Genomic DNA, 16,855 nt, shown 5'->3' on the forward strand with positions numbered 1-16,855 from the left:
CAGCTATAGCCTAAATGAGAAATGAGAGGATAACTTTTTAATTTCAAGTGATTCTGCTTTGAAGAGACTGTAACAACTCTGTGGATTTACAGGTTTATCAGTGCTCAACCACCTCCCCAAAGGACACTGTTCAATCCCCAGTAATCCCCTCTGTAAGCAAGGACCACTTGCCTTCTAACAGCTTCCATCCATTCTACCCCACCTTCAGGCTCAGCTGCCCGAGGAACAGTTTTGTGACAGCTGCAAATCTGCAGCCCAGCATACCTGAGTAAACACATTTCAGCTTGGCACGTTTACTGACTGAAGACAAACCTGTACTGGCATACTAAAGAAAACCTTCTAAGGTACCTGTGCACTGGGGTGGCAGCCCTTGATAAGACTGCAAGCATCTTATCTCATTTGCGCAAACTGGAGTCCTAATAATCGACTTGAATTTCTTCTGCTTCAAGTGCAATCATTCATGAAAGTTTTCCCAGCCTAACATGGCTCTCGCTGATGACTAACCCACCCCACAGATGACTGGGCAGAAAGAAAACCTTGTTGATTTACCTCAAAGATTTGAATTTAGGTTCCTCTTACTTCTTCTCTTTTTTAAAACTGTTCCAGTTTTGTCCAGTTTAAAGGTAGCCATAGCAGCAAACAAATGCTTATATCCTTATCTGCAAATTTAGACCTAAATTTGCTGAGGCAGTGCAACTTTGTGTCTGGCTACAGTGGCTTAGCTCTCATATCCATGCATTTCACAACTGCTAACTAAATTGACCTGAAATAGATTTTAAAAGTACCCATGGATTCATTCACTGGTTAATTTACTGATTTAGCTAAATAATTTTAGAACTGTGCTTTTAAAACAACCCAACACCAGGGTAAAGCTGACTAGTTTAAGTTTAATACTTATGTTCCACATCCTCTCTGCAATCAGGATAAAGAATTATTCCAAGAGAATAAGTGGGAAGATAAGCAAGTAACATACCGGTAGTTTGTCCCTGTTTAATCTCTTCAGCAGTCCTGTCTATCAGGACATAGAGAGACCACACAACGCAGGTGATGGCAATGATATGGAATGTTACAGAGCACATGATCTTCCTCCTCTCGCTGGCTGTCATCTGCAGCTTCTCCCACTGGCAAGAAACCAGGAACCAGAGCAAGAGATTAGGAGTTTATTGTAGTTACTTTAGTAGTAGTTATTATTAGTAGAGAGTATGAAAAGAGAACATTGGTAAGAACGAAAACCAGGCAGGAGACCAGTTTCCTCCTAACAGGGATTGTGAAAGTCAGATGGCATCATTGTTTAGGTCACAGCATGTGTGTGAGGGCTGGCAGCTCACCCTGCTGTGACAGGAGCCATCCTGGTGCCAGAGGGGACTCAGTGCTCAGCTCCCACCCTGTGCCTCAGACAGTCCCATCACACCCTGCTTACCCACACAGGGCCCCGAGCAGGGCTGCTCCTTCCTGGGTACCCCCAGCTGAGCTGAGCATCTCCAGTGGGAGTGGTACCCTTGCTCAGGGAGGCATTCAACAGAACAATGGAAGTGGCACAGGATTCAGGGTGTGTAAAGACTCCTCAGGGTGAGCTCTCAGAGTCCCATGGCTGTTCAGTTCTCACCTCCTCCTCTGGGGGTTTCATTCAATCTTCACTTGTATTTAACACCACTTATAACAGTGACACTCACAATTTATTTTCAGTGTTTCAAGTGCACTTAAATACATATGTCCATAGAATATACAGAATGGGAGTGAGAGGCTTTCTAAGTGACAGGATGCAGCAAATTAAATCCCGAGTTCTGCATCTATCAATAATGCTTATATAGCCCAAAACAAAATCACAAAATCAGGTCAATGTACTTTCAGAAAGATATAAAGAAACCAGACAATTATTATAGATGCTTCTAATATGCCAGACATACTTGGCACACCCAGAAGCTGTGTTTTAAATTTCTTTTCTGTAATTTTGCCTATGTATATGATGAAAGTTTTTGCATGTGGGACACACATCCCTCAACATATCTGCTTGGAAGAGAGTTATGACAGGCTTTTCTCACACTTTCACAAAATACATGCTGGGACATATAAACATCTCATGCATAAAAAGGTGCATCTGATGTCTTGTAGAATAATTTGTAGAAAAAGAGGACTTCAAAAAGGAAGCATAGTGTGGAAGGGGGTGAGGATGAACTGAATGGTATGATTGAAATCATCCATTATGTTGAATTATTGCTTCCACTGCCACAAAAACAAGAATGGCTGAAACATGAGACAGAGACTTTGTGATCATTTCTATGCTGCCAACAGACACATCTCTTTGCCCAGCCCAAGCCACATTTCCAGTTATGTGGGCAGCCAACCTCATCATGGCAAAATAATTGAGTACTTCCAGGAACTACATGCTAGAGTTGTTGTACTAGAAAGCAGTATTTTCCAGTCATTTTAGAAAAAGATTGGACAAAACATTCCCTTTGCATGTTGTATTTTAAACAGAAAATTGGTTTTGCTTCTATAAAAAGGTGTTGCCTTTTGATAGGAAGTACAAATTAATCAAATTATTTTGCCAAAAAGCAACCATGTTAAATCTATTTGCAAATGCTTTTACAGAGCTAGGAGGACCTGTGCTTTGACTAATTTACAGTTCTCTTTTCTGTTCCACAGCTTGGGCTCCTCTGCTGGACAATACCTCCTGTGAACTGCTGGCTCCACAGTCACAAAACCAGCTTGCACCACCCCACTGCTTCAAGAGAGATGACTGCAAAGCAAAACAGAAAATATTCTGCAAATTGCACACTAGCCCAGAGAGGAAACTCAAATCTGTAGGTCCCTGCTGCATTATTCTGATGACACAGCATGTGCCATTTCCCACTTAAAATAGTCAGCAGTTCTGGACTTTTCAAGTGTTGTTAAAACAAACAAGAAAAAAAAAAAGCCCAGGGGAAAATTTAATGTCTTTTTTTTCCATTGAAATTTTCAAATTAGGCATCTCTCTTTTGTCTGCCCTCACCTTCATTTGAGCCATGACACATTTTGTTCTCACTGTCTTCCCTTAGTAACTTAGTGTTTGAACAGCCCAATGCTGCAATACAACCTTAAGATGCCAAGGAAGTTTAATTCCATTCCTACCCTATAGACAAAGAGAAGCCCTATTATTTGTTCCATCCTGATCATGCTCACAGTTCCAGGCTGTTTTCTCCTGACTGAAAGGCTACCATAAGGGCTGAGTTGAAGATACAGAGGCATCTTATCTTTTTGTTGCAGCTGAACCCCTAAAAGGACTCTATATGTATTTGAGAGGCAAAATCCTTCTATTTATGGCTCTATTCCTACCTTCTGGCAACTTGTCTGCTTCCCACAGATGACCTGTTCAGATATAACTAATGATGTTGAGTGACTCATTTCTGAAGGTGCACAACATCTTTTTTTTTCCACAGGGCACAAATATTCAGAAAATGTTCACCACCCACTTCAGGCAGAGGGAGCACAGAAAAAAACAGCAGTCAACTGACAACTATAGCAACTCTTCTTTGGATTCTCTGGAATAATTTCTTTCCTGTCCTATGGTTGGGTTGTGCAGAGTATTGGCTGTGCAGACAACAGAGCTTATGATGACCAATTCTGCAGCTCAGAAACAACTACACTCTGTGCCAAGGGGTTACAAAGCCAAAATCTGCATTTTTAGAAGGCAATGATCCACCACAGTCATAAGCAAAGGACATACCATCCACTGGACATGCTAAGCTCTACACTTTGCAGACAGTACACGTCTCTAAAAAATAAGAAGTGTTTGAAATCTGCTCTATTTTCTGTTAGAAGACGCTTCTAGGATTTGGACAAGTTCTCATAATAGTTTTTGGATAGCTGCAGTCCAAACTTCTCACCCTACATGATTTAGGCTCATCATAACTGAATTTAATGTTTCTCATTTATTCTAGTTCCAGACTGAGGTTATCATTATTAACCTCTTCCACTTTAGTAGATATGGCAAGATTTGTCTGTGCTAAGAATATCAGTGACTTCCTTCTCAAAATCCTGATGTCAGGACAAATGACATTGGAAGCTTGGAGGATGTGGGAGAACAAAATGAGGATAGAAGCACCTATACTTCAAATCACCAGATTTTGCTTAATAGATACTTATCTATTAAACAAAAATACAGGTTCTAGTCTTTCACAGCCTAAGAAAAGGTAAAAATGAAAGCACATCTAACAGGGAACCACCTTCTACTTACAATGTATTATCCTCACTAAGTAAGCTTGATCCTTTAAAAAGAAAAGGAAAGCTACAAATTTTAACTAAATTACATCCAAGAAGTGTGATTGAAAGTAAATTTAATGTGAAACCCTCATCTTTTGAAGAAAAGCCATGTGGATCTTAGAGCCACAAACTAAAGCAGCGAACAGTAATAGAAAGCTCCCCATTAAAAAAAGTATACTGCTGACTGTAGAATTTTGTGCTCTAACATCTAAAGAAAAAAATCAGATTGTTGCATATATATATATATACACACACACACACATATACAGACAGAAAGCTGCTGGGCTGTAACAGCTGTTATCAGAGCTGGATTCCTGTGATGTTGAATTTGCCAGGGTGAGTGTTAATTCAAATCCTTTTGTACCTATACAAGACTGACCAGACTTACTTACAAAACCATTCACAAAGACACGGTGGGTGCTGCAGGCTCATGGGCACAGCCTGTTCCAGAGTGGATCTCTGTTTAACAAAGCATGTTCTCAGGGAAGCAGGTGCTGTGCCTACCTTCCTCAAAGGCTTCAGCTTTGTCTCCATGATGAACTCATACTTGCACAGCTCACAGCACCGCGTGTCCGAGCTCTTGATCCATTGCTGCAGGCAGGCCTGGTGCACAAAGTGGAGACTGCCCGTACAGTGGCAGGGGGTAATCAAAGGGCTCTCATCATCTCCTTCACAGTGACATATCCTGAATCAGAAGCAAAGCTGCTCATTAGGAGAAGAGGAAGCAGAAAGGATGTGGAAGAGCCATGTAATATCTGTGATCACACACGGATGTTCACTGAGGATCCCGAGACATAAATCAAAGGAATGTGTTCCACAAAGGAGCTAAAACTAAACAACTCAATTGCTGCACAAGCACATACACAGGCACAAGATAATTAAGCACAGACACAGATGACTAGACAGCTGTTTTCTCACAGATGATGCACACACGTAGAGCCTGACAGAAATGCAGTACCTGAAAGAAAAAAATGGAGCAAGAAATGACAACATTTCACCCAGACCAATAGCACTTAACTGCAAATAGCATTTAAACAGATCAGACAGCACTTCTCAAGAAAAAATATGCACAGAGAGGTACAGCTACTCATGTACTATGGCCTGAAATAGAAGATAAAACAAAATTCCAATACCAACGGTGAAACAGTCCACCCAGGATCATGAACAACTATTTAGACAGCCTGGATTTTACACAAGTGATTAATTCCAATGCAAATTCCCAAGAGACAGATTCACAATTCAAAACTACAGAACTAAATCTGAACCCCAAAACACACTTATTCTAAATGGTTTTGCTTCTCTAAATCTGACTTAGCAAGACTTGCTAAGGAAGCATCAGCATCAGCAAAATTCCCTATTTTTCTCACAGCCTAACTGTGCAAACAGCAAAGACATCTGATAAAGAGTTACTACCAGCTGCTGACATTTGATTTCCAGATTCAATTTACACAGAATGCCTGGGTAGCATCAAGCATTGTGAAGTCCTTCTAACCATGGGGCAGAGGTCATGAATTGAAAGGGGTTTGGTGAGGAGCACAGGGAATGAATACAAGTCACTAAGCATATGTGAAGTAAATTCTGGCCTGCTGCCATCCCTGTCTATTGCTGAAATCTCGTACTGATGTGTAGCATCTTGCCTCTTGGGACCTTGCTGATAGCTGGCAAGTAGAAATGAAGGCGTGGGTGGATTACAACAGCATCTTGATGGTAAGCCAGTACAGAACTAGATATGGTGGTAATGAGGGGGGAAATCAAATAATATTGGAAAGTAATAACAAAGGCAGCTTTAGGAAGTGTTATTAGGGAGGAGAAAGACTAGGATAATAAAATGCTAGGTAGAGGGATTAGACATTTGCTCCTGAACTTGATGACTCTTGCTCCTCAAACACAATTTTGATGTGGGAGAGGGCAGACCAGCAGCCAAGTCACCATGAAGACAGTCCAGATCTTGTTGCTCCTGACACCTGTGCACATGATTAATCCTCTGCAGCTGGAATAATGACACCCACATTTTTGAATCTCACACTGTGGACATCACACAGGCCTATCACTAACAGGCAGTGCTCAGATACCCTTTGACCAAGAAAACCAGGAAGCCTGTAACAAATAAAAAAGTGTGGTGGGATACAAACTGAGGAGGAAAATAAATCTAAAGCTATATTGATCTGATCTCACAAGCAATTTTCAAGCAGTCTGTTTTCCTCCTGATTCCCCCCCTCTGACCAAACTAGCAGTGCTGTCAGGACAACACATTGCTCATTAAAAGCTAAAACACGTTCAGCTCGACCTTTATGATGCGTAGCTGTGTCTCTCATATAGTATTGCCAGTTTGGGCACTGATAAAATATCTCAGAACCCCAAACCTGAAATAAATTTTAGGAGAATTTATTTGACTCCAAAGGAAGTTATTTTGCTTAGTAGCCTTGTTAAGTGCATCAGAGGGGTGCAGGACTGCAGAGAGAAGGCTGCATGCCTCAAATCACACATACTGTATTAGCAAGGTGACAGGGTAAAAGAAGAGACAGAAACAGCACAAAGGCAGGGGAAAGCAGAACAGTCACCACTGCACATGGGAGGGTTAAAAAGGTAGGTGGTTCTTTGGTAAACCAACCTGCAGGTATCCCCCGATGTGGACACAGGGGACAGAGGGGGTAACTTTTCTGAGAGGGGGGAAGGGCAGTCAAGGTCACTGTCCTTCTCAACTGAACAGAGCGGTGCCCGCTGCTCTTTTGGTTTGAGTTTCACTGAGGTGCTGTCCTCAAAGACGTCATCATCGCCCATATCATCAGAGCAGAAGTCTGTGCTTTCCACCAGCATGCTGGAGGATTTGTCAGCTTGGAAGTGACTGGAATAGCTCTCCAGTTCATGAAATTTATGCAGGCTGCTGATGCTGGAGGTGTGGGAGAAGGAAAAAAGGTAACGCAACAGTTTTTTGCTCCTTGAGGAGTCATGGTCCACCTTGTCCTCCAGCAGGGGGATATGCACAGCGCTGTGGTTCTCGGCTCCTCCTGATGCACTTGAGTAGTTGGAAAGGGAAGGGATATAGGAGTGCTTAGAATTGCTAAAGGAAAGAGGCCTGAGATTCAGCGGTTTCCTCTCTTTAAGATGAAATTTGTTAATCCTTAAACACTGGTCTTGGTTCAGGGTCAGTTTGCCTTCTGAGCGTGTCCGCTCCACATAATCAAAGCACTCGCTGGTGCTCTGCACCTTCTGGTCCACGTCATTGAGGGACTTGGAGAATTTCAGAGTGCGGGTGGGCTTTACATTCTTAGCAGACCTGAGTGCCTGGCCCCGATCCTGCCCATGGGAGTTTCTCTTGGCTGCATGTACCGTGTCCTGACAGATTACTGTCACAGTGACCCCTTGTGTCAGAGGGCTCTGGCAGTGCGGATTTTTCAAGACAACAGCAGACTGCACTGGACTGTGATGACAACACTCAGAAAACACTGCACTGGAACTGCATGCAGAGTAGTGGAATAAAAGCACAGAAAGCAAAAAAAAACAATTAAAAAGGAGAACATGTATAATTAAAAGTGAAGAAATGAGAATTACAGCTAGTGTGCGAATGGTGAACATAGCAGGGCCAAACAGTCAGTAGGATTTAACAAAGCAGTGTTAGACAGCAGTCGAGTCAAACAAATGGGATGCTTCAAGTGGGAATCCCACATCGCTTACTTCCCCACAAACATGCTTTTTCAGTTTTGTTTTTCCTTAATTTGAACCTGGTCTGAGCCTCCCTGTAGCCACGCAAACAGCACACGTTACCTGCAGATGTCCTGGGTGGATGGTGTGACAGAAGTCCGAGAGAAGCTATGAGGGGCAGAGACAGAGGTTGGACTTCCAGCCTGCAGTGAAATTAAAACAAACAAACAAACAAAAACACCCTCAAGTCAGGAGTCAGTATGCAGAGCAATTACCTTCAGGGTGAAACACAGCATATGGAGTCAGATATCACTCTACAGCAGATACTCAAGGGCTAGTTGTAAGAAAGTGACTTTACTGTTAAATGCGAGAAAGGTCATCGAGTCCCATCCCTGGAGAAGTAGTGATTAGAACAAAAATGTTTTGCCCCAAGGTCAAATGCAGATATCTCTGGAGTGGAACCTGCCAGCTGTCAAACATTGCACAGAACAATAGCTCAGGAAATGAATAATTAGAATAATTAGATGGAAGTGTGTGTATAAACTAGCTGGAATTTAGCTACCATGTAATAGCTAATCCTTCCTCTAACAATGATGGCAAGAGATGAGAGGCTTGGGGTTTTCTTCACAAAACAGAACCAGCAGTAACTCAAACACAACCTGAGGACTTATATTCCTTACTAGCATATGGACATGAGCACCACCTGCCAACCCACACCATTCCCTGAAGTACTTGGTGTACTTTATGAGGCCTTTTGTCCTGCTCTTACTTGAACAGGATCTTCCATCCTGGAAGATCCATACTAGAGAGGAAATGTGGCAGCAGTCATATTTGTAAGTTGCAACAATAGACAGTAAGAAATAGAATAACTGAAGAATTAAGAATTATTTGACCTAACTCAAAAACATAAAGTGAAGCTCTTGGCACATTTAACACTTAATAGACAAATCTGAACTCAGTGTGCTAAGAATGAGCATTGTCTCAGCTGTCACTCCTCTGGCTGTTATTAAAGACCTTTCCTGCTGCTGTATCCTGCATGTCACTTTGACAAACTTCTCAACTCCTCCTGGAGATATCTGCGGGGAGGAGTCCTGCATTAATAACCTCATTACACAGAATCTTTAAACCTGGGTCTCCCATGTTCCACAGCTGCTGGACAGGCTGCACTGCTCACCCACTGCTGCAAAACACTGTTTGCACTTCAAAATTCAAACAAAGCTTTACAGCTCTTTTGATCTGCACAGCAAAGCCTGAAACCCAGGAAAGAACAATGCAGTCAGCAGAAAAACAGAAATGTCATCTCCATACTGGGCTGCACAGAAAGCAGCACTGCCAGCAGAGACCTGGGTCAGGCAGCTGCAGACAGCCAGACCAGGGAGGCCTCAGGTGATAAAAGGTGTGCTACCACAGAAGCATGCTGTGCCCAGCCCTGTGCTTCAGCTTCAGACACCAGCAGTTATCACTGCTTTCATAACTGCAGTGATAACTTTGATCATGCTGCAACACACACTGCATCTGTCTTGGGACTTGTCAATTCTGTACTTAGTTTATTAAAAGCCCTTATTGTATATTTAAACAAGGCAGTCACAGGCTTTTATACTGTCATACCAAACCAAGGTTCCTTGTCACATGTTATACTCTTTATTTCTTTGTGAGAGAAGATACATACACATGCTACTTTATAAATACAGATAAAACAATCACCTTCCTTGTGACAGAACTCATCTTTTAAGGTCTTGCTTCTCTAGTCAACAGCACTATAGACAGCAATGTGTCTGCCCTCACATTAGGACACCTCAGGTGCACAGACACTGAAAAATAGGTATCCATTTACAGCTGGGTTTGCAGGAACCAAAAGCAAGACAGCCAAGACTCTGACACACACCTCTTAACCCTAAATAAGACACTGTAACTTATTTCCCATCTTACCCAAAGCTGAGTGCATGTATAGAATAAAACCCAGTAGAATAACCTTGGGCCAGAAAGCAAACTGAGCTATGTAATGACTGTGACAAAACAAATTACAGACAAAGATCAATTACTGGCTTTATCCAGGAAAACTACAGTTCTTTACATTTTACACCACTTACACATGCTAAGGATTCTGATCATGCAGTGATGTGAATTCAGGTACTTGTTGGAAATTTGTTCTCTCTTTGATGATTAACCTCTCCTAAAAACAGGTACACCTGACATCATATCCTATCTTTTATAAGGGCTTGTGCAGTAACTTTTTTTTAACTCAAAGTCTGACAACTTAATGAAAGATCTGACACTAATTTACTGATAAACTGTTTCACTCTGCAAATAATTAAAACTAAAAAAATGAAATAGTTTAAAAGACGTATTGAGCAATCTTCTAAAAACAAAATATTAAACCAGTAAAACAGCAAGTTGCATTCTGCCATGGAGACACAGCTATATATTGTTGGAAGTGAAGTCATGGATCAATTAATAAATCTGTCTCAGGTTTTATGTTAGGAGCAAATCACAGAAGATAACCTGCAAAGAATGAATCCAATCTCTCAGCTGCTTCAGTTTAGCAATGAACTTTTCTAAAAAGGACAGCAGAATGTATGATGTGACAGTCTAATAGAAGATGAATAGAATCAATGATCCAAAATTTCCCTTCCAAAACCATGTTACTGGTTTCTTGATCCAATTGTCTGGTACCAAGGGTGTTAAAAGTCTTGCCACTTGGGAAATCAAAAGGCTGGGACAAAAAAGAAATTATGGAATTTCATTTGCATTTCAAGCTTAGTATTCTGTTTCTAGATGCCAGTACTGTTCAGAGTGGCTTACAGAAACTCAGTATCTGAGGCACATTTCCCCCCCCCCCATTTTTCTGCTTCAGAACAAAAGATACTTTTCTCTATTTTCATACATAATGAAAGTGCAATCAAACTATGAACAGAAGTTAACACACTTGGATAGGCACCACAAAAAGGAACAACAAATCACTGGAGGAAGTTATGCCCTACCCTTGGTTCAAACAAGCAGAGGCTACCACCAAAAGCCATGGTTCAATGAGCCTCCAGTCACCCAGTCTGTCCTCCTTTCATCCCATGCTTTTTGCTGATGAAACTTTACAGAGCTGCACTGCAACTCAGAGTAGGATAGTGAGGTGAGGTAAAACAAACCACTGCTTTAATGCCAGTCACTTCCCTAGGAACGCCAGTCGTGACAGGAGTGAGTCTCTGACAGGGAAGCACAACTCCCCGACAAGAGCACAGCAAAATGCAAGCTGCTGCCCAAGTACCAAGTTCTGCTGCATCTAGAAGCAGGGTTACACATCACTGCTGCTGGCCAGTCCTCCCAGCTCGCCTGGCTCTACTGACTCAGACACAGCAGCTTTCAGGCAGAGGTGCCACAGAGAAGAAGAGATACAGACAGCCTTGGGACAGAACCCGGCAAAGAAGAGGCGGTGATGGGTGAATGAAACAGGCAGGTCCAGCTATCTTGGAGCTCTGATGCTGCTCCCACACACAGCTCAGCTCTGAAAATAACCAGTCAAAGCCTTCTCCACTCTGTAGCTTCTGGTACACATCACCCTTACTGACCCAGCAGCAGCCTCCCAGGTAGCAGCACCTTTGGCCAAACTGGATATTTATAATGGCAATAGCAGCAGCTGGTTTTAGAGCACTCCTTCTCACAGAAGGTTTCTGCCATGTTGATATGTGACATGTAGCCTACACCTTGACAGCCTGAATTTGACCCTTCTAACCCCATAATCACTTGCTGAAACTCTGTGGTCTGTCATGCCCTTCACATGGAGGAACACCACCTCCAGTGACAAGCCTAGGAGCCATGTGCTTGTGAGTTACTCTGTACAGCCTGACTGGTTGCTTAAAATAGCTCAGTACTAAAGGTCAATAGTTAGTTAATTGTGTATATTGACATTCCTATCTAATGCAATTCACTGAGGTCACAGCACGGCCTTCTGCACTGGCACTCCAACACTCACAGCAATTTTGAAGGTAACAATTCCTGGGATTTCTACCGTTCTCTGAAGGGTTGCTTTCAGGAGCACATACATGTTTTAATATGCTTATATGCAGGTGTCCATGCATATATACACATAGATGTTCTCATTCTGCCTCCACATGAACAGTGTTATCTGTTGGTAAGAGAACTCGGCCTTTTCTTATTACATACTTTTGATCACATGCTGTACACCAAAACCCAAAAAAACCCACCCTGCCTAAGAAAATAAAGGCATCTTTGAAGTGAGCCATAGTGAACATGCCAATGGCTCGGGTATATTACAAGATAACCTGCTTATCTGAGATGACACTTCTGGGTATAGTAGCTGTTGTCCCACTCTAGGCTGCACTTCAGTAACAGCAATTAAATCTCATTTTAAAGAACAGGGCCTGTCACATCCTAAAAACTTTACTCAATTATTCATTGAAAGCAAAAAATTAGAAACAACTCCTGTAGAATTTTTCAACTGATTGGAAGTCTAAAGGAAGCACACAAAGGTTTTCCCCCACACATGCAAACTGTCTTTTGTAGGTGCCACATGATTAGGAATAATACTGTGACCCTACTACTTGTGCTACAAAAACAACTAGAGGTTTCAGCTAAGGATCTGAAAATAACATACAAAGAACTATGCACATTTAATAACAGGACACAACTCTCTTTTGTGCAGACAAAGAGTGAAAAGAAGCTCAATTTTAAGTCTTTTATTGGGAGGAACTACCGAACAAGGAGCTTCAGGCAAATACAAATTTAGCAATAGAGCAAGGAGCGAAACACTCCACAACTGGCATTTTGATTATGGGCTGGCCTTTATTTTATGTGCTCTCGAGTGCTTTCAGCAAGTCCTGTGTTCCATGTGTGGCTCTTGCTAGAGTGCACGGCAGTTCCACGGTCTCTGAAGCTCATCTGGGGAGCAGATGCCAAAGGAGGCCTCCAGCAGTGCAAAGAGACCAAAGTGGACAAACCTGACACCTGAGATAGGCAGAACAGGCTACCATGGACAGACTGGGGGATGTGATGGGCAGACAGCCCTGCTGACACAGGCTGGTTTTATACCAGCCTGGAAAGCTTTTATACCAACATGGCAGGATAACCATCAGCAACTTCTGATCTTCTCCAGTAAGCTCTCCCTACCAGATTCATGCCATATTGACTTCCAGTGCATATTAAAATCAAGTGTCTTTAGAGAGGGTTAAGATAAATTATTAAAATGGAGAGTGGTTAAAAAACTGCAGAGGAGATATGGGAAAGAAGCATCTGAAAATTTCAGGATGATCAACTCCACCATGTAATTTTGGCAACAATTTGATAGGAACCAGCAGTCAGCTGCTGGAAGAACTTTCTTCCATACTTTATATAATGGATATGACTATAATTAAAACTATGTGTAGCAACGAGAAGCAAAGCTAAAGTCAGCTTTCCCTTATTATTTCCAAAGAAACCTAAAGGAGGTTTGTGTCAGGATCTTTTCTCTAGAGATTCCAGAGCTAAAGATACTAGAGAAAGGAGGCTATCTATCCCTTCAAAATCTCCCCAAGAATTATACAACCTGACTATACCACAGGATTAATGTTGACTAAACCCAGTAACAACTACACAGGTTCTGCAGGGAGAAGAAGAAAAAATTACTTATGGTGTATTGTCTTTAAAAATCTTCCTCAAAATACCTTGATTGGACTGAGGGAACAAAAAAAGGAAAGGAAACCCCTGCAGGTTCCTCCTGAATGGGGTGGCCTCATACCTATATGTAAGAATCTGGCCCCAGGAGAGGGAATTTATCACAGCACAGGGAGACGCTCACATTCCTTACAAACATGACTGTACTGTGCTCCAGCATGAGATTACTTGTTCTTGTAGCTGGGGAAAAAGTATACTTTAATCTTCATGCTATAGAATTTTTCATGTCTTTTCCTTCCCCACTAACTCAGTAGAAGAGTTTTTTTAAGCAACTTGTATTTCCCTACCACCAGGCTCATGTACCTGAACAGAACCCCTCTGAGGAACAGTTTTTTCAGTAAGCCTTGGTCATCTGATAGACTACAGGATAGCTAAGTTCTGCAACTGAAAAACCTGGACTACTTTCTACAGACAAATGCTCACTAAATGCATTAAAGCTTCAGGCAACAGTGGACGTGTGTATTCATATGCTTTTCTCAATCTGTTCCAAGCTGATGAACAGTCTAAATGGATTTTAAATTTCGTAGCAAGCTTAGGCTACCAATTTATGTCTGCACTGGTTGCTATTCAGCCTAAGAATAATCTAATACTTTACAGCATGCTTCTGTTCAAAAGATAAAACTATACAGGCCTTCAGAAAAGACAAAGCATTTACATTTTTTAAGGAGTTCACGTTTGATTCCTTTGCTGTGATCCCAGTATTAGCATTTTCAAAGTTTGGAAGTTTCATAGTCCCTTGGAGGGCTATGAAAATAAGACCACAAAATGCTTCCCCTTTACATTAGAATCAACCTTCCAAAGCAATCAGATGACAAAAACAGCACACAGATGACCTGAAGGTATTTCCAGACATCACATCATCAGTTTCAGGATATATCAGATACTTTAAAGGTAAACAATACCATTAATTTGAGAATAACTATTTAGGGACCAGCTTTGTAAGTGACCTCATTTCATCTGCTTGTAAGCACAATTCCTTTATCTATGAACTGAGGGCATGAATTACCACTACTGTGAAAGTCCCACTTTTAGCTGCTCCCAGTGACTAGCTGTGTGTAAGGGTCAATTTCTTTTATATTTAGAGGACGAAGCTTCTATAAAGCTTAATTATTTCTCTGTGGGGCTTGAATGATGAAGGCACTTTGCAGCAATCAGTGGCTGCTTGGAAAAAATGCTGTCTTAGGATAAACAGCTGAGATGTGGATCTGGGCTGTATTCCCTTGTGCCAACTGGGGTTGTTTCAATCAGCATCAGTGCTGTTTATGTGTCTGAACAGGGCAAGTTGGGGAAAATGGGCTGTGTTCAAGTGCCATGACTAAATTAATTAAATCTGCCTTCAATGTTTTTTTTTTTTTTAATTTTAAAAACAAATATAATAGATTTCAAAAATTTAAATGCTTCATGTGTAGCAGATTTAAAAGGAGTGTTTGAAATATATATACCAAAAAAGCAAAGAAGGGCCTGGAAGAATGCCACATCCCCCAGTGTGCAACATACTGCACACAGCCTAATGACACCATATGAAGATCCTCCTACATCTTATTCCCTGCTCCTTTTTCTGCTCTTTCTGGCCTCCATCCCTAGCCAAGTATTCAGGTGATTGCTTATTCTTGGCTTGGCCACATGTACTAGCATCTCCTCTGCCTCTCTTAGCATCTGCCTCTTGGAGAAGTGCCCTTTTTGCCCCTTTCTCCCAGGGGACAGCTCCACCTGGCCCTGACACTAGGGGTCTATATTCAGAGAGGTCCTGCTACCTCTACCAGCTGATTACATTTGCAGTAGCACCATCTGTCTGCCTCCCTCCCCGATCACTTTAAGCCCATGGGCATTGCTTTCCTTGGTCACAATAAGTAACACAGCATCCTCTCTTGGCTGAAGGCTGAGTTCTGACTCAATCCTTTCCACTCAAATTGCACTGTGCAACTGAGAGCAGTGGAAAGATACACAGTAATAATCACAGCAGGTTCATAATGACATATCAGCACCAGTAAGGCTTTGATTCAAGTGTCAGTGCCAAGAATCTGTGGCAGATTTGCTATGTTCCTGTGCTGTAAGCTAGATTTGGGTGGAAAAACAATGGCTGAAACAGTCATGCAGAAAGCATGACCATTATTTCTGTACACACTCACACACACTTCAACACATCTGGAAATGCAGCATGTAATTGATTTAATCCAATTTTGGTTAAAAAGCTCCTCTTAAAATGGTGTCGGATCAACAAGTCCTGTGGATTTCAGAAAGGGCTATACAGGCAGCCAAGCATTTCCATACTCAAAATGTGTAACCAATCTGCCTTATTGGCCAAGTTGCTATGGTATTCTGAATTAAAAAAAAATAGGCCCTTTCCTATTCAAACTCACAATTAAAGAAAAAATTTTCATGTACTTAAGCTTTCATGCAGCATTCCACTACTGCAACGTTTCATGATTTGTCATTTGAAATTACATGCAACAGCCAAAACACCTGTCAACTACAAAACAATTGCTGCAGTTTAGCACTGAACTGCCTGGATGCACAAGGCAGCATTCAGACAGGCAGGCAAATCAGGGGCTGACTTCACTGATGGGGCTTTCACCCTCTGCCCTTGTTTGAACTTATCTCCAGAGGTGCACAGAATGGATCAGGCAGAGGTGACACAAGAGCAGCAAGAACATCAACACCTCTGGGAAGCTCACTTTGCAACCAAAAAGTCTCCTCCATTAAACTGGCAAGACTGACTTTTGATCCCCTTGAGAACTTTAGCTTTTGCAACACACAGCAGTCATGTTGAACGTTTCAGCACTGCAAGATGAATGTAAATATTGATGTCTCACTTGCCAGCACTCCCAGGGAGAGCTTTGCCAGAGTGCAAGGTCCTTCCCACTGCACTGCCACACCACCAGTTCTTGATGAATTAAGAATGAACTGTGCAGATTCATTTGGGTACCAAAGTGCTGCTGCCAAAAGGTTTGTGCTGATTTGAGACACTCTGGGAAAAGTACAATGATGCTTAATGGCAAAACTACTATCTCTGCTGAACAAAACCTGAAAATCCAATTAAAGATCCCTAAGAAGACAAGAACCAGGGTAAAAAGGCATAAGCATAGTCCCATTTTAGAAAAATCTACATGACTATTATACTCACACAGTTTTTATTTCAAAACCCCTTATATGAATGCACATTTTCTGATGCCAAATGCAAAATTATCTCTTATCAATCCATGATTACAACACCTACAGCTTGGTCAACACCTTGTACACCAGGAAGTTGCCCTGCTCACTGTTTAGGACACCCAGTAATCCACCCTTTTGGCTCCAAAGTGAAAGTTGT

At 41.9% G+C, this 16,855-nt stretch overlaps 1 protein-coding gene across 4 annotated transcripts in view; it reads right to left on the bottom strand.

Moving 5' to 3' along the window:
* The window catches only part of MARCHF8 (membrane associated ring-CH-type finger 8), an 88,694-nt gene that overhangs the window by 6,393 nt on the left and 65,446 nt on the right, over nt 1-16,855 (bottom strand). For 3 of the 4 annotated variants that reach the window (XM_074544902.1, XM_074544901.1, XM_074544903.1), the window contains 4 exons: nt 8,008-8,087; nt 6,854-7,699; nt 4,747-4,927; nt 974-1,121 (listed from right to left, as the gene is read on the bottom strand). In XM_074544902.1, the coding sequence (XP_074401003.1) occupies nt 974-1,121; nt 4,747-4,927; nt 6,854-7,699; nt 8,008-8,087 (1,255 nt within the window). The remainder of the gene's footprint in view (nt 1-973; nt 1,122-4,746; nt 4,928-6,853; nt 7,700-8,007; nt 8,088-16,855) is intronic. The other variant, XM_074544904.1, reaches the window with a different exon arrangement.

This window comes from Zonotrichia albicollis, chromosome 7 (assembly GCF_047830755.1).
Source record: "Zonotrichia albicollis isolate bZonAlb1 chromosome 7, bZonAlb1.hap1, whole genome shotgun sequence".
NCBI lineage: Eukaryota > Metazoa > Chordata > Aves > Passeriformes > Passerellidae > Zonotrichia > Zonotrichia albicollis.